The sequence below is a fragment of the Alosa alosa genome, chromosome 15 (genome assembly GCF_017589495.1).
Source record: "Alosa alosa isolate M-15738 ecotype Scorff River chromosome 15, AALO_Geno_1.1, whole genome shotgun sequence".
Lineage (NCBI taxonomy): Eukaryota > Metazoa > Chordata > Actinopteri > Clupeiformes > Clupeidae > Alosa > Alosa alosa.
In genome coordinates this window covers 19,040,999-19,066,794 of record NC_063203.1, presented here as the reverse complement: position 1 = coordinate 19,066,794, position 25,796 = coordinate 19,040,999, and the positions used below count along the sequence as shown (strand labels likewise).

General features: G+C 42.4%; 2 protein-coding genes across 8 annotated transcripts in view; one reads left to right on the top strand and one right to left on the bottom strand.

Annotated features, from left to right (window-relative positions):
- Nucleotides 1-22,221, bottom strand: part of stim1a (stromal interaction molecule 1a) — a 40,899-nt gene extending 18,678 nt beyond the window's left edge. Inside the window, exons 1-6 of one of the 6 annotated variants that reach the window (XM_048265616.1) lie at nucleotides 21,908-22,221; nucleotides 19,887-20,020; nucleotides 15,092-15,222; nucleotides 11,472-11,586; nucleotides 9,042-9,153; nucleotides 8,469-8,584 (exon numbers count right to left, since the gene is read on the bottom strand). In XM_048265616.1, coding sequence (XP_048121573.1) covers nucleotides 8,469-8,584; nucleotides 9,042-9,153; nucleotides 11,472-11,586; nucleotides 15,092-15,222; nucleotides 19,887-20,007 — 595 coding nt within the window. In that variant the 5' untranslated portion in view covers nucleotides 20,008-20,020; nucleotides 21,908-22,221. Of the gene's footprint in view, nucleotides 1-8,468; nucleotides 8,585-9,041; nucleotides 9,154-11,471; nucleotides 11,587-15,091; nucleotides 15,223-19,886; nucleotides 20,021-21,629; nucleotides 21,700-21,907 lie in introns of those variants that run through there. The other 5 variants (XM_048265615.1, XM_048265618.1, XM_048265619.1 and 2 more) reach the window with 5 other exon arrangements.
- Nucleotides 22,222-22,278: 57 nt separating this feature from the next.
- LOC125308951 (rho-related GTP-binding protein RhoG-like) lies at nucleotides 22,279-25,796 on the top strand. Of its 2 annotated transcripts, XM_048265625.1 has the most exons (3): nucleotides 22,279-22,335; nucleotides 23,072-23,144; nucleotides 24,648-25,796. In XM_048265625.1, the coding sequence occupies exon 3, from the start codon at nucleotides 24,674-24,676 to the stop codon at nucleotides 25,247-25,249; it is 576 nt and encodes a 191-aa protein (XP_048121582.1). In that variant the 5' UTR covers nucleotides 22,279-22,335; nucleotides 23,072-23,144; nucleotides 24,648-24,673; the 3' UTR covers nucleotides 25,250-25,796. The 2 variants fall into 2 exon arrangements, with proteins under 2 accessions (XP_048121582.1, XP_048121581.1); XM_048265624.1 differs by lacking the exon at nucleotides 22,279-22,335 and having other exon boundaries at nucleotides 23,056-23,135.

The window sequence follows — 25,796 nt, the reverse complement described above, 5'->3', positions numbered from 1 at the left end:
AACCAGTAGGCCATGGCTGCCCCAATATATTACATTATATACTTATCGTTGTAGCTGGTTAACATTTGTTCAATGTCTGTCTCTCTCTGTGAAGAGAATGCTAGCATCTCAGTAGAATTCTTGATACGAGTATTTCATTGCACAACAATAAAACACCTGCCCTAGCATTAATGCACGTCAAAATGGGATTTGGAAGCTAGGTTACAATTCATACATCAATTCAGTCACTTCCAAAGCAGACTTATCACTTGTACTTCCCTGGATAATACTGTAAAATAAAAAGAAATAACTGAGACTAAGCTCTGCACAGACTACAGACATGTGTGTTTACTGTCGGAGCGCTGATAACTTGTATAAGTTATTTAATTGGCCTATTATGACAATGGATGTATATTTCATTTATTTTGTTATTTATATACAGTCATAATGAAACATGTGGGGGGAGTTTTTTTTCCCCCACAACTGACATCATGGCTATGGTTGCAGATACAAGCAGAATGGGTGAAAGTCCCTAGTGGGATCCTAGCGAGCCTTCTGGCTTCTCCCCAAGCTCCCGTCACCTCCAGACTGCTTCACCGCGGCACAGCTGGGCCTCTTCAGCACACACACACAATGACACAGGCCGCCATCCTTCGGCCCTCAAAAAGCTTCCGTACACACAAACACGTGCAAGCTCGCAGACAACCACAAACTCTCTCCTCCAATGCTATGCTCAGCCACGATAACAATCCCCTCCGTACATCACCCTGGGACCTTTCCCACAACACAGCGGAGCCTACTAAGGAGATAGTCATTCATTAATCTTCAGCTCTCCAGATAACGACGCAAGAATACCTGTGATCATTTTGCATTGCATCATAAAATCATTATTTATTCAAACCAGACAGAACTACCACGCTACTGCGGCAGAGGGCTCGGCACACACTGCTTCTCATCCAGGAAGCAGCAGGAAGTATCCGAGTAAATTTAACAGACGAGGACGCTGTCTGACAGCCCATTCTGAGGATGGACTTAAGCACATATTAGCCTTAAAAGTTTACTGCCGAGAGGAATCCTGTTTGGCACTGCCCAGCAGTGGACTCCGACAGGTCATGCCCTGACACAGTACGTTACGCCCGATGAGTCTGACAGAACGTCTTTGACTGACTGAACCTGAATGATCACATTCTGGATCAGCACCTTAGCAAGCACTCTAAATACAGAGACCGAGAGAAACAAGAGAAGCAAGAGCAGAGAAGATTAGACAGTAAAGCGAGGGAGGGAGGAAGGAAGATAGATAGAGAGAGAGAGAGGGAACAGAGGGTGGGGGTAAGAGAAGAGTGTGCCAGAGAGATGTGCCCAGACTACTGAATTGTTTGAGTTCACTTCTGGCCTTACTTGCAGCGAGCTTACGGAAGCAATCAAACAGGATTTTCTCACACAAAGACAAAGGCTTTGGTTTAAATTAGGGGTGTAACGGTACACACAAATTCGGTAGGTACCTTGGTGTTGAAGTCACGGTTTGGTCAATTTGTTGTCAAATGTTTTCGCCGTTAATGAACTAAACTGGCATATGGTCCGCCACTTAATATGTTTGTGTGGGAGCACAAATTTGAAACATGGTCCGAACGCAAAAAAGTCTACAAAAAATCTATTAGTTACTGTTTAAGTAATTAATGTTTGGTACATTCGGTACACATCTTGAACCTAACGTCCTGTGCCTAAATTGTTTGGTACCACAGGCGATTGCTCTAAAACTACAGGGGAAGCTCAGCCTCCTCTAAAATATCACGGAAAATCGCATCAAATAACACTATACTACAATAAGGTTTTGCCGGTCATTTATCGTGATTTCGCACCCGTAATACATTGCTGTGACGACACGATCCATCAAAAAAACAAACCACCAAAAAACTAATCCACCAAAGTTAAGTCGTGTTGAAAAGAGGCTGAACCATGCAAACAATTTACTTTTATAGACCACTGAAATCACGCATGAATCACACGTGAAAATGACCATCACGTTAGGATGTGACTGGTTGTGAGCAAGATCTAACGCCCTCCTCCGCCCGCGTACATCGGAACTAGCTCCCGGTTAGCATTAATAATTGTTTACTACTTTAACGGCACCAACAATCAAAAAATCCAGTGGAAACTAGATGGCAAAAGTGTGTAGGCCAATCGGCCCACCATTTTTTTCTATTTCGCCACCTACAGATGTTTGACAGGTATGATATTAAGAAACGCCATGTTATTTCCCATAGACATTCGACGCCCGGAAGTTGGGTAGACACGGCTGCTTCGGAGGCGGGACTTATTCCAGAGAGGTCTATAGAGCTGGTAAGTCCCGCCCATCCGCTAAACCCCCAGTGGACCTCTAGATTGAAAAATCGTCAATGCAAGTGAATGTGAGAAAATAATTATTTTCTGGTCCCGTTTGAATTGTGCCATGAATGTGAACATATGTTGTCTGTGAATTTTTAATATAATTTTTCATGTTACGAGTTTGACAGTATATTATATGATTCTTCGGCCATCAGTTGTGGAAAAGACATATCGAGAAAAACTACATGTCGCCTGTGACGTGAGCTAGCTCTAATCGCTAACATTAACTGAGATGCAGGAATAAACACACTTGGTAACAAAAATATTCGAAACATGTATAGCTTAACTCAATACATTAACACTATGATACAGTGTGATTGTAAAGTTGTATGGTTCACTGTGTTCAAAGTCGATCTTAATAACCCTCTACATCTCGACCAACTGATGGTTGTTATGGGAAACTAGTTAGCTGTCGTCTAGCGGGAAGTTGTAGTCCACAAAGTGCTCTCACACAAAGTTTAACCGCATCAAACTTCTACCCGCTCAATTGTAGTAATCTTTACACGAAAATGTATATTAAAAATTCACAGACAACATATGTTCACATTCATGGCAAAATTCAAACGGGACCAGAAAATAATGATTTTCTCACATTCACTTGCATTAACGATTTTTCAATCTAGAGGTCCAGCGGGGATAGCGGAAAGGGCGGGACTTACCAGCTCTATGGGACAGTGGGATGGCCCGGACGCCGAGCTTCTGTATGATGATTGGAGGAACCGTCATAGAGGCTGGACTCTTTTTGATTGACAGCATATGTCGCGATCTGACAGGAAGTGGTTCAAGTTCAAGGGATGCGTTAACGTTAGTGTTGGAAGGTGAAGTCGACTCGAGAGGCAAGGCAAGTTGCAAGTTGGGAGCAATACAGTCGGTTTCTATTTGTCTTTGTAAATAGCATACTGTAAATAAAACCGTAATGTGGAGTTACAAAGTTTGTGACTTGCCTTTGTTTCAGTTGTGTATTTAGGCTAAGTTAGGTAGCGCGCTATATAACGGTGTAGGCTACAGTTGGTCCCCGTTAAGTTTGGACGGGTTCCTTCATGAATCACGCACCCCATTTTCTCAGCAGAAATGGCACAAACTGCAGTTGACACAACCGCAAGGTGTCACTTGGGTGCCACTACTATTTTTGATGCGACTGACTTACTGCTTCCATGACGCAGCGGGGGGCACGGGAACTTAAATTGATCACGGTAGTTTAAGCTTACACTTGACAAAACATTCTAATATGAAAATGTAGATGCAATTGTTGTAAAATGGTGCAGCTCCTTTAAGAAAGCACCGTGTGCAGGGATGGAGAGAGAGAAAGCGAGAGGGGATAGGCCTATGTGTGTTAGAACTTAGCGTGTGGAAAAAGTACGTGCTGTTGAGACTGGAGCGAGTCATATTCAAAATAATGCAAAAAAAGGCTACAGTACATTATGCCATGTCTGCCATGCCAACTCTGTAGTCTACTGTTTGGCCTATTCTGGGTTTTGGGATCATTTTTGCCCTCAAAGAACAATATAGTACCTTAATAATATTAATTTAATAATTTACCATTTTTTATCAGAGCTTCCCCTGTTCCAAAGATCGCCACTGTTTGGTATGAATATGTGTACCTTTACACCCCAGTATAAATCTCTCTTACTCTAGCATTTCTACAACACAAAACAATTCTGATTGCTACACAAAATATTTCTACAAATATTTCAAAATATTTCTGATATTTCTAAAATTAATACTGAAACATTGTAGTAAGGCTTCAATCAACAGGAAGCACTATGCACTCCCAAGCACTGCAATCACTGGCCGCCAGCAGCTGACTTAAACCTGCGTGAAGCTGGCCCTCCATTTTATTAAAAAAATATTGAAAACACTGCTACTCGCTTGTGCTACGTTTGTGCCGTAAAAAAATGTTTATGCTGTTAAGGGTTTTAAGTAATTATTTTTCTGGCCAGTGACGTCACTCAGCCCCCCATACTTGTTCAAATTTCCCCAAAATAGTCTCAATCGTTTGTGCTACGTTTGTGCTCATTTGTGCCGTTTAAAGTAACATTTGTACTATGTTTTTTAAGATATTCTACGTTATTTGTTACACGTGTGACGTCATCCAGCCCCCCATTAATGTCCAAATCTTTCCAAAATGGTCTCAATCGTTTGTGCTAGGTTTGTGCTGATTTTTGCCGTTAAAAACAACTTTTGTGTAGGTATGTTTTTTAAGTTATCACGCTTTGATACAGGTGTGACGTCATCCAGCCTCTCATCAGTGTCAAAATCTCCTCAAAATAGTTGCGATCGCTTTGGCTACGTGCGTGCTGATTTGTGCCATTTAAAGAAACGTTTGTGTACTATGTAGAAGTTGCTTGTGCATAACGTCAGAATTACTGCAACCACTACTATACCAGAATAAACCTGCTGGGCATTAGTCGGCAGCTGCGAAACACCAGATACTCCATTCTCCGGCCAGGTAGCGTCTGCAGGTGTGCACAGCAGTGTGCGTAGGCCTACTGTACTATCAGGCAGCTACGGAGTAGGCTACGAGAGACTTACAAGAGATAATTTCCCCTGTGTGTGTATATATTCACTCAAAGTTGGCCTACCATAACTCATCACTGCACTGTAGCCCATATTTTCTAAAATAAACAAATGTATTTCTTCAATAATTTTATATCAGAATTACAGTGGATTGTGCACACAAGCAGCACTTAGGCTACTTGTTGCTGACCCAAGTCTCCAAGGCCACCGTTGATTTTGCAAACAGCAAAAACAGAAAGGAAGGAGACAGCAAAGCTAGGAGTTATTGAAGATGGGCAAGAAGGTAGGCTAAATTGGTATGTTTGTCAAAATAATGTTTAAACATTAAAGTCATACGACGGTAAACTAAAACTACATTTGTAGCCTTTTTAGCACTTTATAAAGTTGACTAAATTAATAGCTATAAACCTAAGAAACAGCTTCCTTGTGTATCCTCACAGCCCTAACGCTTCTAACCGCTGAGTTGGAAGCCTGGGCTTTTAACTCAGTGGTTAGAGCGTTCGACTCCCATGCCGGTGTGTGTCGAGGTGGCGGGTTCGAGGGCCGTGAGCGGTGGACGAATTATGACCTCTGTTACAGTGGTGCCGTGACCCGGATCATGGGAGTGAGGATTTAGGGAGGTGAGTGTAACGGAGGCGAACTGAGCTAGCGTGCTAGTTGCCCTTATAAATCCTCACAGCCCTAACCTTAAGAACGCTTCTAACCGCTGAGTTAGAAGCCTGGGCTTTTAGCTCAGTGGTTAGAGCGTTCGACTCCCATGCCGGTGTATGTCGAGGTGGCGGGTTCGAGGGCCGGGTTCGAGCGGTGGACAAATTATGACCTCTGTTAGACTTGCACCAGAGAATGTCTAATAAGGGGAGAACCGCCACTCTTGGGAAACTTCCGGTTTCTGAACTGGTTGCAGTTCCTTTTCTGGTTCCACATGAGGGCGCTCAAGAATAAGTGCAGAATGAATGGAGGCCTATGGAGCTGTACCCCTCAAATCCACTTTTCTCGGGATATAATTTTTTGCCCAGAAATTCGAATGTTGCAGTCAAAAGAGGGGGCAGAGAAAATACTAACCGCTGAGTATTATATTTTTTGAGTTACTTATTTGTTCTAAAAAGCCTTTCAAATGTGTCAATGACGTCATTCATTAGCAGAAAGCTAGTGTGTTGTGGGCAACAACGACCCAACCTGTAAGAAATCGAAAGGACGTGACTACTCGTTCATTCAACTTTTGACCTATAATACATATTGAGCTTGCAGAAACCACAATCAAATCTTCAATTTCTCAACGACAACCAGGTAAAAGAGACAAATTTAGCCGTCTAGCTCCATAGACCCCCATTGTTTTTGCACTTATTTGTGATCGCCCCTAGCGAAACTGCAACATATTGCAAGTACAATGGAGTTAATAGGGAGTGATCCGGCTCTCCGTAAACGGGCTCTGCTTGCACTTATGTTTTCTGCTCAGATCAGGAACAACATTTGGTAGGCTAGGCTACAGTTTGGGACGAAAAATAATTCAGTGGAAATGCATGGATTCCAGTTGCTGCAAGAAACTGGAATCCATGCATTTCCACTGAATTATTTTTGGAATCTGATCCCTTATCATACCTGTTCATTCTTACTCGTTGCTCGACTTATCGTGACTAAATTCAAGATGGCTGCAAACGCTAAACTTCGTGAAGATACTGTCTGTATAAATCGTCTTGTAAGTAAACTACCAGTGCTTTTTCAATGTCTCGTTTTAAATGTCAGGGACCTCGGAAGTCTACCAATGAAGTGTGGAGATACATTGAGCCTCGTAAATGGGTGTAAAACAGTGATTTATTTGCATGGCTAGCCCGATGCCGAAGCACCACTATTGAAAAAGCTGTTGGTAGCATCGGCTAACTAGCGCCAGATTTTGGAGTGCAGGGGACAAGCCGAGATGGGCTATAAGACATACGTTCACACTCGGTATCATGTTTCAATACACTTTAGGTCAATATCACACCGGAATTCTCCTTTAATGGATTTTTTCTGTAAATTTAACTCATTAAAACTTGTATCAAACCAGTTTTTGTCTATGCTGTCAAACGTGGATTAGTTATGTTCCCAGTTTTTTTATTGGATGTCATCACTTTATAATAGCCTATATAATATATCAGAATATTCTATTACTGTTAAGCCCACTATGAATATTAAAATACACACAACCATGTTTCCTGTATCATACAGCTTTTCTACTGGGAGGTTTACAACTTATTCTGAGTCAATTTACCCAAGTTTGGTCACTAAACCACATAGGCCTACTTGGAATACCCCTCAGATGTCTGAATGGCACTGATCTCACTTAAATGTTTATGGAACCTTTCTGTGAACTGTGAATAATGCTGTTGATGGAACTTTTCTGTCAACTGTGAACTATATTTAACTCATTAAATCTGTATCAAACTAGTTTTGTCTATGCTGTCAAACATGGATTATGTTTCCAGTTTTAATATCGGACGTCAGGTCACTTTATCATATATCAGAATATTCTATTACTGTTAAACCCACTATGAATATTAAAATATGCCAAACCATGTGGCCTGTATCATAGCTACATGTATGACCTTTGCAGCAAAAAAAAACGTGTGAAAATCTGTTCGGTATTCAGTGAGGTATGATTAATTAAATGCGCTGACAGCTCATTGCACCAGCCAAACAGATTACACTGAGTGGAGTGGATGACCGATCCAAGATAGCGGCCGCACGTCTCGTCAGCGCTAGTAGGGAGTAGCGGTCGATGCGGCGTCTATGTATATTATGTCTATGGATGTCATGCGCATAGCAGATAGAACTTGGTAATGTAAAAATATAGTTACAGAAAACACATTGGGGCTGGGTATCACGTGTAATAAACATAGTAGGAGAAATGTCGGCGCTGGACAATTTACATAATAGCCTACCCTACAAACGTTTATTTAAATGACACAAATCAGCACGCACGTAGCACAAATGCAGCTATTTTGAGGAGATTTGGACACTGATGAGGGGCTGAATGACGTCACACATGTAACAAAGCGTGTTAACTTAAAAAACATAGCTGCACAAATGTTATTTTTACTGGCACAAATCAGCACAAACATAGCACAAACGATTAAGACCATTTTGGTGAGTTTTGGACATTGATGGGGGGCTGGTAACGTCACGCGAGTAATAAATAAACCATAATAACTTAGAAAACATAGTAGCACAAATATATCTTTTGACGACACAAATCAGCATAAACCTAGCAGAAATGATTGAGACCGTTTTGGAAAGATTTAGACATTAATGGGGGGCTGGATGACGTCACACGTGTAACAAATATGTAGAATATCTTAAAAAACATAGTAGCACAAATGTTACTTTAAACGGCACAAACGTAGCACAAACGATTTAGACTATTTTGGGGAAATTTGAACAAGTATGGGGGGCTGAGTGACATCACTGGCCAGAAAATTTAAAGTTTAATTACGTTAAGTTTAAGAGCACAAACAATATTTTTTACAGCACAAACCGGCACACTTAACTGTTGCTAACTTGATTATGGTTACAGGAGGAGTGAAGTGCTAATATAGAACCATACGACTTACTCAGTGGAGGTCCGAAAAGGACCGTGTCCAAGGACTTGAGCTGGAGCTTCTGCGCGTGGTTACGGTCCAAGATCTTCAGGACCGTGACCGTCAGAGTGGCATTCTTCACAGCTAACCTGGAGAACCACAGACAAAGATGGATTATGGACTGCAAACCAACACATCACATGTATGTAGCACTATTTAGAATTATGAGCCTGCAATATCGTTCCTTAGGCTTCACTGGATTTGGGTGTGCAAAAGTAACATGGTTGCTAGGGTCCCATAGGTTGTATGGGACGAATGCTCTCTATACTCCTGCCTGTTTTATCAACCACAAGGGCAAATGTATAAGTAAGTATAAGTATACTCTTTTGATCCCGTGAGGGAAATTTGGTCTCTGCATTTATCCCTCTGGTTACAGGTCCGAAGTGCTAACCAGTAGGCCACGACTGCCCCAAATGTGGCTGATAAGAAGTCCAAAACAAGGTGTATGATCGGGTCATTCGATGTGGATACATAACATCTGATTGTGCTACTGATACACTTCTGTATTGTGGTATGGTTGAATTGGAGCTAGGATTTGTCAGTCACCTGGGCATGGCGCTGCCGTTGAAGTTCATCTTGCGAAAGCTCTCCTCATACTGCGGCAGTTCCACATAGGTGATGAGCCACTCCACCACCTCGTCCACTGTCCAGTTGAACACTGGGGAGCAAAAGAGACGCTGTTAAGGGTAGTGTGTGACATCATACCACTGCAGTATTTAAGTGTAAGTATATATACTCTTTTGATCCTGTGAGGGAAATTTGGTCTCTGCATTTATCCCAATCCGTGGATTAGTGAAACACACACAGCACACAGTGTACACACAGTGAGGTGAAGCACACACTAATCCCGGCGCAGTGAGCTGCCTACATCAACAGCGGCGCTCGGGGAGCAGTGAGGGGTAAGGTGCCTTGCTCAAGGGCACTTCAGCCGTGCCTACTGGTCGGGGTTCGAACCGGCAACCCTCCGGTTACAGGTCCGAAGTGCTAACCAGTAGGCCAAGGCTGCCCCATTTCGTGGGGCCTGACGGCACCCAAGAGAACTCTTCATGTTACAACGGAGATTTTGTGTCCGACCAGCATGATACATTGAACATGAAACATTAGACACCTTTACACCCACCTACATAGGGTCCAACAGAATAAATCTCATTTGAATTGCTGGCAATCTTTCAGCTCTCATTTATAACCACCCTGCCTTCATACTTACATAATAATAACGCACTTGACAAATGTCAAAGACAAGTCAGTAAGACTGAAAAGTGTCCTTCTGAATAAAGTCAAAATGTCCCCTATTAGAAAAGATTAAGACTACCACATGTATTGAAACTAATAAGAGTATGAGCATCCAGACTGCCAATCTTGTATTTCTGCAATCAAACTACAAATTTTCACCCCGCTAAGGTAAAGAAATAAGGGTAAAGGAGTTTCATGTTTGGCACACATACACAAGGACCACACAGTCACATAAACCCATGTGAATCACATCACATAAACCCATGTGAACCTATTAACAAAGTTGACGCCGTTAAGTTGCAGTCTACTGCTTAAAAGTGTGTATATCAGACACTCAAGAAGGCATCCTCCTATCATAACAACGTTTTAAAAGGCACGCCCTGGCCTCGAGTCAAAAAAAATAGTGTGAAGGATGCAGTCATTTGAGTGGAGCCTGGCAAGGTGTCAAGAAGAGGGCCCTTGCGCCTGTTAATGTGCTGTTGCCTGTACGCCAAACCCGGACAGCTCTGGTTTCCTCCCCAGCTACAGAGCCAAGGCTGGAGGAAGAACTGCAATGCAGGGTGAATCAGAGACACCAGAGAGCGAGAAGGGGAGAGAGGGAGAAAAAGAGAGAAAGGGAGGAAGAGAGAGAGCGAGCAAGAGAAAGAGAGGGAGAGTGAAGGAGAAGTTAGGACACTGAGAAAATTAGACAGTTACTGACTAAAAGTGTATGTGTTTGTTATCTGTGTCTGTGTTTCTCTCAGTGTGTGTGTGTGTGTGTATGTGCGTGTGCGCGCACAGAGAGAGGCAGCATAAGCCAGCTCTGCGTTCACTGACATGCAGCACAGCACACCCCAGTGCAACCAAAGGAGGGGGAAAAGATAGCGCAGTAGGCAACTAAGAACCGTTGAGGGAGCCAGTCTCAGCCAGGGGGCTTATCGTGAGGTGTGAATTTGTGAATTCATGATGTGAGATAACAGTGGAAAGCGAGGAAAGGTGTGTGTGTGTGTGTGTGTGTGTGTGTGTGTGTGTGTGTGTGTATATATGTGTGCGTGTGTGTGTGTATATGTGTGTGTGTGTGTGTGTAGTCTGGACGCAATCCTATCTGTACCTGTCCCTGTGGTGGTGACAGATTCAATGTCGCCACTCATTCACTGTCCACACAGCAGCCAGTATGACCCCCCACCTCACGCTCTTAACTTCCCACACTACAGTGACATCTCATGAGGCCTGTTTCCTCGGCCTGTCTCAGTGATTAGTGATAGCGAAATGGGACACAGTAAATAAAATGGCTAGACTTGACATTAAAGGGATATTGAAATAGCTGGGAGACGGAAAAGAAAAACAGAGACAAACAGAGACAGTCAGACTGACAGACAGCCAAGGAAAGAAGAAAACAAAAATAAACAAAGAAAAGTAAACAAACAAACAAAAAAAAAAACATCACTGCATGCTAAAATATCACAGAAAAAAAACATCACAAATGAAAGAACAAACTTAAATAAAGAATAATAAGAAAAATTGAAGTCACAAGGCCACCGGAGAAGCGCTGTTGTAGAGCTGGCCACCCTGGCTGGAACAAAGTGTCCTGGCCGAGAGAGTGTGCTCTCTGCCACAGAGCCCTTCTTATGCAAACAGATGCAATCAGCCTGCTTGGCCCGAGGGCCAGCTCATTCTCACTTCGTGGCAGGAGACGGGGCAGGCGGGCAGGCGGGCAGACACACACACACACACACACACACACACACAGCTACTGGACTGTACCTTCCGAGCCTTTCCACACATTCCACAGGTCTTCCACACTGATGAACTGGTCATCTCCATGGAAACTGTTGTGCTTGGCTTTAGGGTCATGGTAGTTCAGGTCCTCTCTTAAGAACTGAAAGAAGAGAGAGAGAGAGAGAGAGAGGGAAAGAGAAAAAGAAAAAGAGAGAGACGAGGAAGAGAAATTGAGCTGTCAGTCATATCTATGTACATGGTTGTGCAAAGCTTCACAAATGGGAGAGAGTCATGATGTGTTTTGGTAATCTGCAGGGGCCCATCCATCCGCTTCCCTCTCCGGCAGCTGCAAACTCATTTCCTGTGATTTTAGCTAACATTGTGCCGCTGAGAGGGATCTCTGTTACTGGTTAAGCTAGCACTTATAAAAGGGGAATTACAACTATAAGCAATAAAGATCCCCTTCACACAAACACATAAGCGCATACACACACATGCGCACTCACTCAGAAGTGAACTCTCCGTATGCATGACACACACACGCACGCACTCTCCGTATGCATGACACACACACGCACACGCACACACTAAAGTCACTCCTGAACTCCGTGAACCGGGTCACAGGTCCTGGGTGAGGGAGCGCTAATGGAGGTAGTTGAGGTCTGACCTAATAAACCACAACTAACAGAGGGACCCTGGGGCTGTAAAAGTCACTGGGCATAACCACACACCTACAGTAACGATCGCATAGGCACTCCCTCTGGTCTGGCAGACATGTGAAATATCTGAAGTGCTCCGGAGACCACCTTTATATGTGTACAAGGAACAGCACACGAACATCACAGAAGGTTCTATTTTCAACGACACACTAGAACTTCAGAGGCAGTAAATGCCTTAGACTAGAGTACACGACCAGTGAGCACACATGACCGTGAGCCAGACTCACAGACTCCTGAATAGGCCACTGCAGAGGCCGGGGGGCAAAATAGAAAGCCCAATCAACCAACTTCAATCTGCTGGACTAGTGAGTGGGCAAAGGCCATGTTTGCTTGGTGGCGTGGACCGATTGATAACCGGCTGTGCTCCGGAAAGGCCTTGGCAGAGTTCATGGAAAGTTCATATGGCCAAGGATGCTTCTACCTGTTGCTGAATGCAAACAGCATTTTGAGCACGCTTCTGGGTTTTTCTAACCTGACCCTAGCCAGATGAATTTCGTTCCGCTTAGCTCCGCCTAGCTTCACTCACATCCATCTGGGACCTCTTCCATTGAGACTGATTTCTGCAACCGATTTTATGGTACAGCCAATCAGGGCCTTGGGAGGGGGAGTTTCATAGATGTGACATAAGCGTGAAGCGACTGTGAGACTGTTATCAGCGTCACGGGTTGGCTTTGATGTGAGTGGTTGAAGTAGTACGTCAATAGATGACGGACAAGTGGCTTATTCAATCATATGCAAGCATTTTTTGATTAGGCCCAGCCTTCTGAAGCAACACTTCAATGGATCGGTTCCAGATGGATGAGTGGAGCTAGGCGGAGCGAAATTCATCTGGCTAGGGTCAGGTTAGGGTTTTTCCACTGTGTTTTAAGAAAGAGACATTGCTGGATGGCATGGTCTCTTTATTATTATTTAACAGCCTAAACATGCTATTGCCAGTTGATACTGGGGAGCAATATTAAGTTCCTTCTGCATTTTTAAAGGTTCAAAAGTTAATGGCTAACATAAAAGGACATTTTGTGAAGAGGGAAAAGATACAAATCTTTTCAGAGTGCTGAATGGTATGACACAAGGGGGTGTTGCATTGTTTAGAAAACAAGCAAGGTCTTGCTTCAGACACAACAAATTAGGCCCACAAAACTAGCTGAACATTATGCTGGACTTCTGCACAATTCAATATTGTGTTCTGCAAAAGGTCAAGCTAGGAAAGAGGAAGGTCACTCATGTCAGGGGACTCAGCATGCGCCCCTACCACTCTACCTTCGCAATTGACCAATTAGAATTAGGAGAAGTACTCCTAAGCAAAGGAAGGAAGCCAGATTTTCCTCTTTACATCAAAGAATTCTACAGCAACAGCCCATTGTGAACAACAATACAGTATGTGGCCCAAAGCTTCTTCACACTAAACACAACAAGGAGGATTTCCCTCAACTGGGAATTGTCAGATCACTGCAGAGCAGTCAGCGTATTTAATCTCACAGTTGGCAGCGGGGGAGATTGTTGTAGGCGGTTGTGTGTGTGTGTGTGTGTGTGTGTGTGTGTGTGTGTGTGTGTGTGTGTGTGTGTAGTTCGTGGTGGGGGGGTGAACAGAGGCAGCATTGCATTGGTCAGGGCCCAGCTTGGAAGCGTGTGCACGGCTACTTCAACGGGGCTGACTGGCTCGCCGCCACTGTTGGATCCTTTCGCGCGTTGAGGAGGCGTGTGCTTGGAATGGCGGCTTATGCTACGCCCGGTCGGAGGCTGCTGTAAAAGGAGCCGTTCGGCTCAGATCGGTACCAGGGAGGGAGGGAGCGAGCAGAGGAGCCGCTAGCTTTTGGCTAATAGGTCGGAGCACCAGGCTGACGGAGGAGTGGAAGCATGATGACGGTGGCAGCAGCTCTATCCATCTGCAGACGGATTACTTACAGTGGCACTCTGGCCGGCCCTGACCTTTCCCGGCATTCTGAATGCCAGAGCATTCGGTCACACCCGTAAAGGAGAAGGAGGAGGCGGTGGTGGTGGTGTAAAAGGTCCAACAGGAGGACCCCCTCCTCACAAGGAAGATTAAAGGTGAACCATTACACATCTCACACACACACACACACACACACACACACACACAAAGAATAACACACACAAAGCCCTCAAAACTGCCACAGCACAGTGTACACACATCTAAATGGGCCCTTTAATCTCATTTATGGTTTAAAGCCACGACATCTCCCAAGCAGGAGTCAAGCAAATTAAAGAGAACTGGTGTAAGTGACATCTCATTATCCCTTGCTAACCTTACACCGTTCAATCCTATTGGATTTACGGGGATTACTGTAGATGAGGCACATAAAGCGCAACTGAGACTTGGAAGGGACAGGAGGTTGCAGGTAAATGCATGAAACTGGTGCAGTGCATTATTTCTTCTGGAGGACGTGCCTCCCACACACTAGGAGTCTAAGTGACTGACAGGAAGACTATATGGTTTCAACATTGTGGTTTCGAGGTGGCGGGTTACTGCCTCTTGAGCGTGCTAAGACTGTGCAACTGCGCAGGAAGGTGATCAGCTGACTGACAGGAAGGTGATCTCTGTGGTTTCGAGGCGGTGGGTTACTGTGGTGGGTTACGGTCTCTTGAGCGCACCAAGGCCATGCGGCTGCGCGACTGACTAAGGGTCAACGTGACTGACAGGGAGGCGATCTCTGCCTATTGAGCGCACCAAGGCCATGCGGCTGCGCGACTGACTAAGGGTCAAGGTGACTGACAGGGAGGCGATCTCTGCCTATTGAGCGCACCAAGGCCATGCGGCTGCGCGACTGACTTAAGGGTCAAGGTGACTGACAGGGAGGCGATCTCTACCTATTGAGCGCACCAAGGCCATGCGGCTGCGCGACTGACTAAGGGTCAAGGTGACTGACAGGGAGGCGATCTCTACCTATTGAGCGCGCCAAGGCTGTGCGGCTGCGCCGCTGCACTCACCCCATCCGTTTCCAGCACGTCGACGTTTCCGTTGGCATCGTCATCCATCTGCTTGTGGATGCTGCAGATAGCCTCATAGCTGAGGATGGCATTGACATCCTTGCACAGAGGCTTATCAATGCGACAGAGCTCTGGAAGAGAGAGAGAGAGGGAGGAAGGGAGGGAGGGAGAAAGCGTGAGAGAGAGAGTGTAAGACAAACAAAACCAAAACCATAAATACCAAAGGTGGAATACTATATTTTAAACTATTTAAAAGCAATGCAGTTGCAGAGTGATCCCTTTGTCAACCTTTCCACGGTACTGTTTTGCAATCGTCTATGTTTCCAAATCTTTGGCAACAATACTCAATCTAAACAATCAACAACTAGTTGATTAAATAAATCAATTGTAAAGTATGTAATGGCCATGTCCGAGGAGCATCCCTATTTGGTTATCAAAGCCACACTGCAAGCATCCCTATTTGGCTATCAAAACCACACTGTTCAACCCTACTATGCTTCCATTTACATATAAACACATGCCTGCTGTCACCAGAAAAAAACTATATGAATGGAGAAATTGCTTTTAAATTTGGCAGATAGAATCCAAACCAGCATTTAAAAAAAGAGAAGCGTGTGAACATTACAGCTGTTCAGTTATAGCAGTAGAATTGTGGATGGTCCTTTTAACACATAGCCGTCAAGGTTACACCAGCCACACGACCACTGGCTGTGTGAGACACACACCTACTTCTGAGCTTAGAACATGGCTCTATTTGTTGAGAATTATCAATTAAATCCACATATTTGTATTGTCTTCCATTTGCTATGAGCCAACTTTTATGGGCCTTTGTGTTAAAATAATTACTTTTTTTCCCTTCACAATTGTTGCATCTACTTAACATAACTAAACTAATCTTACCGTATATAGCAGGAGTTTTTATCATTTTAATGTAGTATATGTGAAAGTGTTTGATAATTCAATGTACAGTAGTCACCGGTGGGCAGTGATCTTTAAAAGAAAATACATTTTGGTCTTAGCTAAGCTTAAGTCAATGAGAAAGATATCTGGAAACCGCCTCAAAATAAAGCATATCAACAGTACCACAGAATAAACAAAAACTAGGCATAAAACTACTAAGTGTTTGATACTCATAATATAAAAATTCCAGCAAAAAGTTCAAAGGCTCCAACACTGGTCCCAAGAGATTCCTTAAAAAACACAATAAGACAAGAGGACATTTACTGCTCAAACTACAAACCATAGAGCCAGTTAAATATACCAGCAGCATCAACTAAAATCAGCCTGTAACTATTTTTAGACCCCAAAAGGCCATACCAGCTGTCGAGTTACCAGAGAAAGAGAGAGCAACAGAAAGAGATAGTTGGGGGAGAGGGACACATAGGATGAAAATGGAGATGTTGGTTTACTAATACTGGTTGACCGCTTGTTGAGCACCATTACAGGGGTTAAATCTGTGATTAACCGACATAAGAATCTGATCTAAGTTTTATGGGATAGATGTGAATTAAAATGGTGCGACAGTAGACTAAATTTGCAGCCTCTGCTTGATGTCCTGACTGCCGAGTTGGATGAAATGTGTCTATTCTAAGCATATTTTTGGCCTTTTTGCCTTTATTCAGATAAACTAGTGAAAAGTGACAGGAAGAGAGGGGATAGAGAGAGAAGGGGCGGGATCAGGATATGACAGCAGGAGAGATTCAAGCCTGGGTCACCATGGACAATTGGAACCGAATGTGTTACTGTACGAACGCTGCGACTACTTGTGCCACAGCTCCAACATGCAAGGGGTCTATTAAGCAAATCTGTTTCACAGAAATCCAATTTAGGGTCATTAATGGCTATTCAATAGCATAGTCATGAGTTTCGGTAGATGTAACTGCAAGAAACATTTTATTTTAGAAGGTGGATAATAACTGAATTAATGAATACTTGTTGGTTTTCATATATGCCAGACCCAGAGTTATCTTGCATGTGCCACTGTAGGTAACACTAACCTACGAATTTGAATATGTCCGTCAACTCATTTGAATGTCTCAGCAACCATAGGATGACATCAGAAAAATGTGCAGTGGTCTCTTAATTTGTTCCAGAGCTGTACGGTCACGTCTCTGCTACTTTACAGCAATATACCCAGGGCTGTACAGGTTGCACATCCTACAAAACAAGTTTTCTGCTACCTATATGGACATGATGGGACGGTTAATCGCATACACAGATGCATTTCATACACACTTTTTGACATCTCAGTTGGTACCCTCCAGATTAACTGAAGGTGAATATTATGACCTTTACACATATTTGAAACACACATAGGTGAATATTACATTATCACCCAGAGAGAAGAAGTACTCTTTGCTGATTAGCTGGTAGGGTGACAATTAAGTAGGGATAACGGCCACTGGTGTCCTGTTATACAGAATTAAGGGACAAGGGCAAGGGGCAAAAAACTCAACGACGCGCAGTGGCTATTTTAATAAAATGAACATCAATTTCCTTTCAACCAAAAATATTCTAAACTCATTTCATTACAGACAACTGCTTTCTCGTCATCAAGCAGACCTTGCATGACACTTCTTTCTTCCAGCAATGAGATGTTGAGCACACAACACTGATTTGTTCATCGTATATAAAAAGCATTATTACTCCACATTTGAAAATAACTTTGAAAACGTTCATAACATGTCACAGGTTACATTTCCAGCCATATTCACATACAAAAATGAAAGATGGAACAAACGGATTAAATGAAAACCTTATCAGATCAAATTAACAACAGAGTGGCTTGTTGTAAAACAAACACACTATGGTGATTTGTTTTGTCCAATTAGGTCTGTAAATGGAGATGAATTTCATGTCAGCTTTATCCTGCTTTTCAGCCCTTACTTAATTTGTTGAACATCAATGGCAGATATTCTTACTATGCATCTATAATATGGACACCTCTGTTATGTTGAGCGTCTTACTAATGACTACTGTGCAAAGCTGTTTTAAAGGAGTGTGAGCTTGACTGAAACTGACCTTTTTATAATTCCAGTTTTATCTCTCTGAATAACATGGCCAAAGCTAAAATGTAAAATGAAAAGAATGTAAAGATGTCCTGTCGCTGTGACATTGTACAGAGGGACCAGACACACCAGAGTGAACATCACAAATGGTAATTATTAACTATGGTGAGAAAGAACACTGCTTTGTCCACATTTTTTTCCAGTTGTGGTATCCTAATAACAGTAGCATACCGTGCTGTGGCATAAATAGAGCATAGCCTAACCAAACCATGAGTCAGCAAGTAAAAGCATTCAAGGTAAGAAGCAAGATCTCTGAACTGAAGCCCCATTCACTTATACGGCGACTAGCGACAAGAGACTATGCAATGTAGATGTAATTCAGCAGGCGAAATAACCACTGATGATGTGAAACGTTTTAGTGAAAAAATACTTTTTTAACGTTTAGTTAGTTTTAACGTTTAGTTTTAACGTTTAGTTACTTTGAACTTTTGAGGTGACAAGTCACAAGCGACAATGAATTGCCATATGTGAACGGGGCTTGGCTGTATGCATCTCTCTACTCATCTCAGGTTCCTACCAAGTGTATGAGGGTGCAAGCACAGAGCAGGAGATACAGTAAGAGGTAATAACGAATCTAATAAATATTTTGGCCAGTCTCGATCAACCGAGTAGAAATCCTGTGTAAACACACTCCGACCGACTCAATTAGGGGTGGACACACTTTCCCAGCGTACAAAGAGGAATGGACAAAATCACCATAGCCCAGTACAGTTGTCCCCCTTATTTTTGACGGTGCTATGATCTCACAGCGGACTATGTTTAATGGGGGATGCACACTCTGTCTATTCTCGGCGCTGCAACATTTAGACACAATTGTAAAGTACAGATAAGGCTGAGGGCCCTGTTATATTCAGGTCTAACACTCAACAATAATAAACACAGCTCAGGTCAATAATAAACAGGCTCAGGTTAATACAGTACCACATCGCCAAGTACTGGTAAATTCCTGTGTTGTTTGGTTATTAGGCTATTTGCCTTAACTATAGGTGAGGATATGATAAGACATATAGTCCGGAAGTCCATGCAAAGTCAAAACATTTAAATTCAGGCTCAAGAGGGCATCATAAGAAATACAGAAGATTAATTAATTACGGTCAACCTCTCAATCTCAACAACCACTTTTTCCAGTAGCAGCCTAACCAGTATCAAAAATTCAGTAAAGTCTGTTGTCTGCATAGAATTTACAGTAAATGCATTAGTCAGTTTGAACTCCAGTACGTCAGTAAATCTTACCAGATAAGATAAGATAAGATAAGACTTTATTGACCCCACAGCTGGGAAATGTACTTGTCACAACAGCCCAGTAGTATTTAAATAGAGAGTAAGAAAGTTGTATACAGTATGCCCAGCATACAAGCACACCTAAAAACAAAAAAATCAGATGAGCAGTGTCTTGTTTTTTTATACACAGATAGTCTTTTAAAGTTGCATAGAAAATAGGCTGTTTGAAATCGGACAGTTGAGGTGCTGTTTAAGTTACATTGTTCTTCTTAGTATATCTAGTCATCTTCTTTCCCTCCACAGTCTATAGCTTACAGCACGGAAATACAAACCAAACTTCAAACTGTATTCACACCAACATGATGAAGCACGGTTTTTGTGATCATACCAAGTCTACTAAAACTTGGAGTTTTCAATGGGTTTTATTAAACTACAATAAATGGCTAATAACGAATTGGCTTAAAAATCTTAAAGTAATTAAAGTAAAGTAATTAAAGACCACTTACCTGACAAACTACTGTCACTTTGCTGCTGTTCAGCATCAACAGAACCTTGCTTCTCCATTAAACTCTTGCCCAGCAGGCATAGACAGAAAATCCACAAGGTGACCGATTTGCTGAAATCCATAGTGGGGATATTTCTGGATTTAAATAGAAAAAGAGTGGATTAAGGGTTTATGATAACAGGATGAAGTGAAAATTAAACTTATATTCTACCTTCAAGACTTACATTCAGCTTTCACATTGACAAAACATCTAATGATTGTGTCATATACTTTGCCTTTAATAATGTAGAACAAGGCTAAACACAATACTGTATTAGTTCCTCATATAGGCTACTTATTGACAGCTCATCTTCTAGCCATGCATGGCCTTGTTCCTGTCTGTGTCATTATTACACCTGCTTGCTATTGCACTCATTGGCAGGCTCTCATCACCACCCACAACATTCAAACAGTGCTGAGCTGTAAAACAATCCCTTACTAATTAAAAGATAAACAGCCCCCGTCCCCGTTTTGTTTTGTTGTTGCAGAGGAATGAATGCAAAAATGTCAACAAAGACCGGGAAAAAAATGCAGGGAGCGGAACATTGCTTTATTATCCTCACTTTAAATTCCAATGGTAAAGGCAGTCCAAATAGAAGTCATGACGCATCACTTGGCAACTCGATAGACACATGTATCAACTTGAGCCACCACTGTGAGGGTTACGCACGGGAATGTAGATTCGCAGTCTACCTGACAAACAACCTGCAAAAGCTTTTGAACCAATAAGTTAAACAGTTTATCCTATGGTTGAGAGGCTATAACCACTGGAAGGTGAACTTACTAACGTTAGCTAATAATCTGAGTGGCTAGCCCATACATTACATAACAGGTGAAGACACTGTTGTTGGCTGATTAATGTTTCCCAACGCAAGTGAAGTTTAGAGTTATTACATTTACTTTGCTGATTTATCCTATGTGTCAAGGTAGTGAGGACTCACTAACTAGCCCTTAGTTAGAAAGGAATCAAAGAAAGGCACCCACTAATATTGCAAAACGGGCACGAAGCCAAATTGTGTGATTAACCTAACGTTACAATGCGTAATTTTACACTTTATGAATGTGCATGATACCATGGCTAAAGATAACTAACGTTAGAAATTTTAGTTGCGTTGCAATCGACGCCGACACGATTCGGTGAGAGAATTTGACTAGAAACGAAATCCCCAATAACTACCGTAAAAGGACCAGACGAAGGTTACCTGTACTTACCCGTATAAAAAAACCTTTAAATTTACAGCTTTCACACAGCTGGCGACGAGCTACCAGTTAGCAATATAAAGCAAGCCAAGTTTGCCAATCTCTCTCTAACGTTAGCTAAAATATGTGGTGACGTTAACGTGTGAATTTTAGCTAACGTTAGCTACCTTGGCTATAACGTTAGCTAATGTTATATCGAATTCCATATCAAACGTTACCGAGATAGCCGAGATCCTCAATTGCCGCGTCAACACTCTCTGGAGATACCTTATTGCAGCAAATAACTTAATATTAGACTCAAACATGTAATAACATAAGGCCAGTCAACTAACAGTCCCAGTATGTTCATGATGTCACCTGTTTTCCACATAGTCTAGCCAGTTTGTCATATAGCAAACGCTAACGTTACGTACGATTGCGCTTTGGGACAGATGGTACTGCTACTCGATACCTAGCTAAAGTGCTCTAATATCAGTTAGCCAAGCTTGTCGAAATTGTTTACTACCTTTCGTGCGCTGCACTGAACTGTCACCACCGACAATATCACCTAGCAAGCGTCTTTCAATGTGGTTCGCTGTTCAAATAGTCTAGGACAAGCGCGTCAGGAATTCCATCTATCTAGCAATTCTACCAGGTTAGCAAACGTAACGTACGTATAACGATGGACAGGGTTTAACGTTACTCCGTAAGGATTGCAAAATAGCACCACCAAAAAAATTTATCACAAACAAAGACACTCAGAAAAAGGTCCAGTTTAACCAAATGCCCTAAAAGATAACTTACACTGCTACTTACTTGGGTCTTGCCAAATCCCTTGATGTGAACGTAACGAGAGGCCGCTTGTTGGCTGGTCCAGCTGACAGCTAGCAGCGGTGAGCTATTTGGTTCCCTAGCTGGGTTCGTCCTTTCGCTGCATGGTGAAACCTCACAGAAGTCCTCTTGAATGGAATGTGAAGATACAGATTCCCCAAAGAAATAAAAGCTGTTCCTTTGTATGAGTCCACACAATTCCAGCACAAGCTTTCAAAGATTTATCAGGTCAACGAAGCTGCAGCCTCCACTCCTGTCGCGATGCAGCAGCTCCTGCGCTTCATCTCACAACGTCCTGACTGAAAACTGCAGAATGCGCTTTGCTCAAGTTTGCTATCTTCACCACCTCCTAGTGTAGTGGAGGAGAAAGAACATAAGCAATGAAATTGTCACATTTGAACGTAAGTATGACGCCACCCTGCGGCATAGGCCTATATTTAATTATGGGTGCTAAATATTCAGAATAATGAACTTCTCCCCACCTCCCATCTACGACATCCTGATGTAAAATCTTTATTTACAATTGTGTAATTTACGAACAGGCTATATTTTCCCAGATATTGCTAGCCCAACTTAAAACACACATGCCTAATGTGGACAAAGACGACTGAATTTGCTAAAAGTCGCTGACTAAAGCACTGCAAATAATTCTGGAGGCATTATAATGCATCAGGCCTGTTGACTAAAACCAGGGACCTACAGTTCACCTCGGTCGTATAGGCCTACGCAAAACTAGCAACCTACATGGCCATTATTGAATAGCCTATCTTATATGCAATAGGTAGGCTAAGATTTTATCTGAAGCTTTATCTGAAAGATGGAGTGTAAAATTGCGTTTGAATAGGCTAACCTTAACAATCATTTAAATAAACTGAATTTAAAAGTAGTATTGGTTAATGTAATCTAAACTGGTTAGACTAATTCAGCCTGTTTAGGTAGGCTATTGATCCGTAGGCCTTTAGGCCTGTGGCTGATTGATCTCAACATGAACTTTTTAGACATCGGTGGGATTGACAGTGTTGAAATAGTCCAGCCCAACAGTTAACCCGCTTAGTCAATACATTTGAGCGTGGGCTAATATAGGCAACTGTTTGTGTTTTACTTCCTCTTTGTGAACTGCACTAACTTCCTTCAAAGCGTCCTCTCCTACTTTTCAACTTGGACGACGCTAGACTGGCCAAGGGCTTTCGCTGGATAAAGAGTATGTTTGGTGAGCTTTTATTATTTACTGTGTTAAACAGAGTTTGTGTTTGTAGTGAGGCTACTTAAAGTTGCACAGAGAAGAGCAGCCAAGGCAATGGGTTGAGTGACAGGTCCGCTACTTCTGTGTCAAGGCGAATGTCACCACCCTGATAACTCAACCGTGATCGCAGTGCATAGATTTTCAACACTTCGTGTGAGTCATGAATTCCAAAAGATTTAGTTTATATCGCAATATGTTATTGACAAGGTGTTATTTATTGTAGAACACATTTGTTTGGACATTTTGTGATTCTAATTCACTACATATTTGCTTTTTTTTTTTACGCGCGCATCTGTTTTCCGCTCGACGAACCTGCTCGGTTCATAGATTCCGACAGTTTTATCTGACTGTCTGTCAACTGCAAGTAGGATTCATGATTTATGATTTTGCTATTCTGCACATAGCTTAGGCTACTGTGTGTGTGTGTGTGTGTGTGTGTGTGTGTGTGTGTGTGTGTGTGTGTGTAGGGTAAAACTACTAGGTCTACATTAGTGTGATTATCTTTATAAAGATTTAAAATGTTTAAAACTTTTCGTAACTTATCTCCTTTTGTCAATATCCGTGCTACTTTCCCTCTGAGAAAACGGGAAGTATAGGCAAAGTCTGTGCAATAGGTTCCGCGTGACTCATGGGGACATTAAGAGATAGCCTACCAGTAAATCCTTAAAAGGTTATTAATAGTCAATATTCTTGTATATACCACCAGGGTAAATTACCCAGATGGTATGAACTGGGTTCAAGGTCAAGACTCAATCTCTCTAATCAGTTGCTGCATTGTTTCGTTGCATCATGTTAATCTAGTGATTTAATTTGTTTTATGACAGGAGTGGGGATTATGGAAAAAAAAAGTCAGATGACTTATGAATAGTCCTATATGTTTTAATTTACTAATATACCTTCCTATGATGTAATCACACATTTATTTTGTCATCTAAACACTGGTAATGATTGCTCAATTATCCTTCATGGATTCAGAATGTTGAATAAATACAGAAGTAAATACACAAGACTCAGATACCGGTTAACGCCTGTTCTGAGAGAGTAGTCTTAGTGAAAATAGCTAGGTCTTGCCACAGCACTATAAATATACGTAGGCTAGACGAAGGCAGTACAGTCAAAGATGGGGTGTGAATAGTGTGAGATGACTGCTGTGTATAGAATGTGAGAATTATTACAACCACCAAGTGTTTTGGTGTCTAATGTTGCACTCTGTGTTTCTATACACGTTTCAGCATCTCTTAGTGAACGTTTAAGCTTATTTTGAATTTTACCATCAGCATCAGTTGAACACTAAACCTTTGAACAAGATGGATTTTAACTGGTATCTCACTCTGAAAATCTATTTAACAGCATCTCTAATCTAGATAACATTTTGGAAACAGACTATTCAGTATTATAAACATGAACATCCACAGCTAACTCTTTGGAAACGTTGTATGTGACATGCCTTCTGTCTGTCCTCTGCTGCAGGTGCATAAAGCAGTGAAGGTGCCAACATGCAGAGTATAAAGTGTGTGGTGGTCGGAGACGGAGCTGTCGGAAAAACTTGTCTCCTCATTTCCTACACAACCAACGCCTTCCCCAGCGAGTACATCCCTACCGTGTTTGACAACTACAGCTCCCAGGTGACCTTGGACAGTAGGACTATTAGTCTGAACTTGTGGGACACTGCCGGCCAGGAGGAGTATGACCGCCTCCGCACCCTTTCCTACCCACAGACGAACGTCTTCGTCATCTGCTTCTCTATCGCAAGCCCGCCTTCCTATGAGAATGTCAAGCACAAGTGGCACCCCGAGGTGACGCACCACTGCCCCAACACCCCCATCCTGCTGGTGGGCACCAAGAAGGATCTGCGGAATGACCCTGAGATCCAGAAGAAGCTGAAGGATCAGAACCAGACTACTGTCACCCTACAGCAGGGCCAGGCGCTGGCCCGACAAATCCAGGCCATCAAGTACCTGGAGTGCTCGGCTCTTAACCAAGATGGCATAAAGGAGGTGTTTGCAGAGGCTGTGCGTGCTTTCCTCAATCCACAGCCAACTACTGCCAAGAAACCATGTGTGCTGTTGTAGATGAATCCAAGAGCATGCCTGTCACTGTAAAAAAACTTGTTTGATATTACTTAATAATCTGCTGTACTCAACAAATTGTGTCTCTCAGAATTCAAATTGGTGCAATTTTGCAAAAAAAATATAGGCCTATCAAAGAACTGGATTATTAATCATACTAAGCAGTTTCAGTATGGAGTTTATTATATTGTATGTGTTTTATTGATGTATTAATTTAATGATCCACTCAGCTGTGAAACCTATCTAACTTACTGAGATATTTGTGCTTTTTTATGCATAGTGGTGGCTAGTGATTTTGACAAAGGAATTGTCAGTCCAATAACTTCTTCCTGGAAATGTCTGGAAATGTTTCGTTTTAAACCGTTTATGTCTGAAAGATTGCTATGTCAGTCCTCTTTGTTTGGAGTGTTGCAGTTCTTTCATAGTTGACACCACTTGTACATCATTACTCTTAACCTGGGTTGTTGTTATCTATGTCTGAATACATACCTTCTCCATTCAACTGTCAACCTGACTGTCTGCACATGATAAAACTGATGATTTTTATATT

Coding starts and splice junctions, on each gene's coding strand:
- LOC125308951 (XM_048265625.1), top strand. CDS start 24,674: ATGCAGAGTATAAAGTGTGTGGTGGTCGGAGACGGAGCTGTCGGAAAA.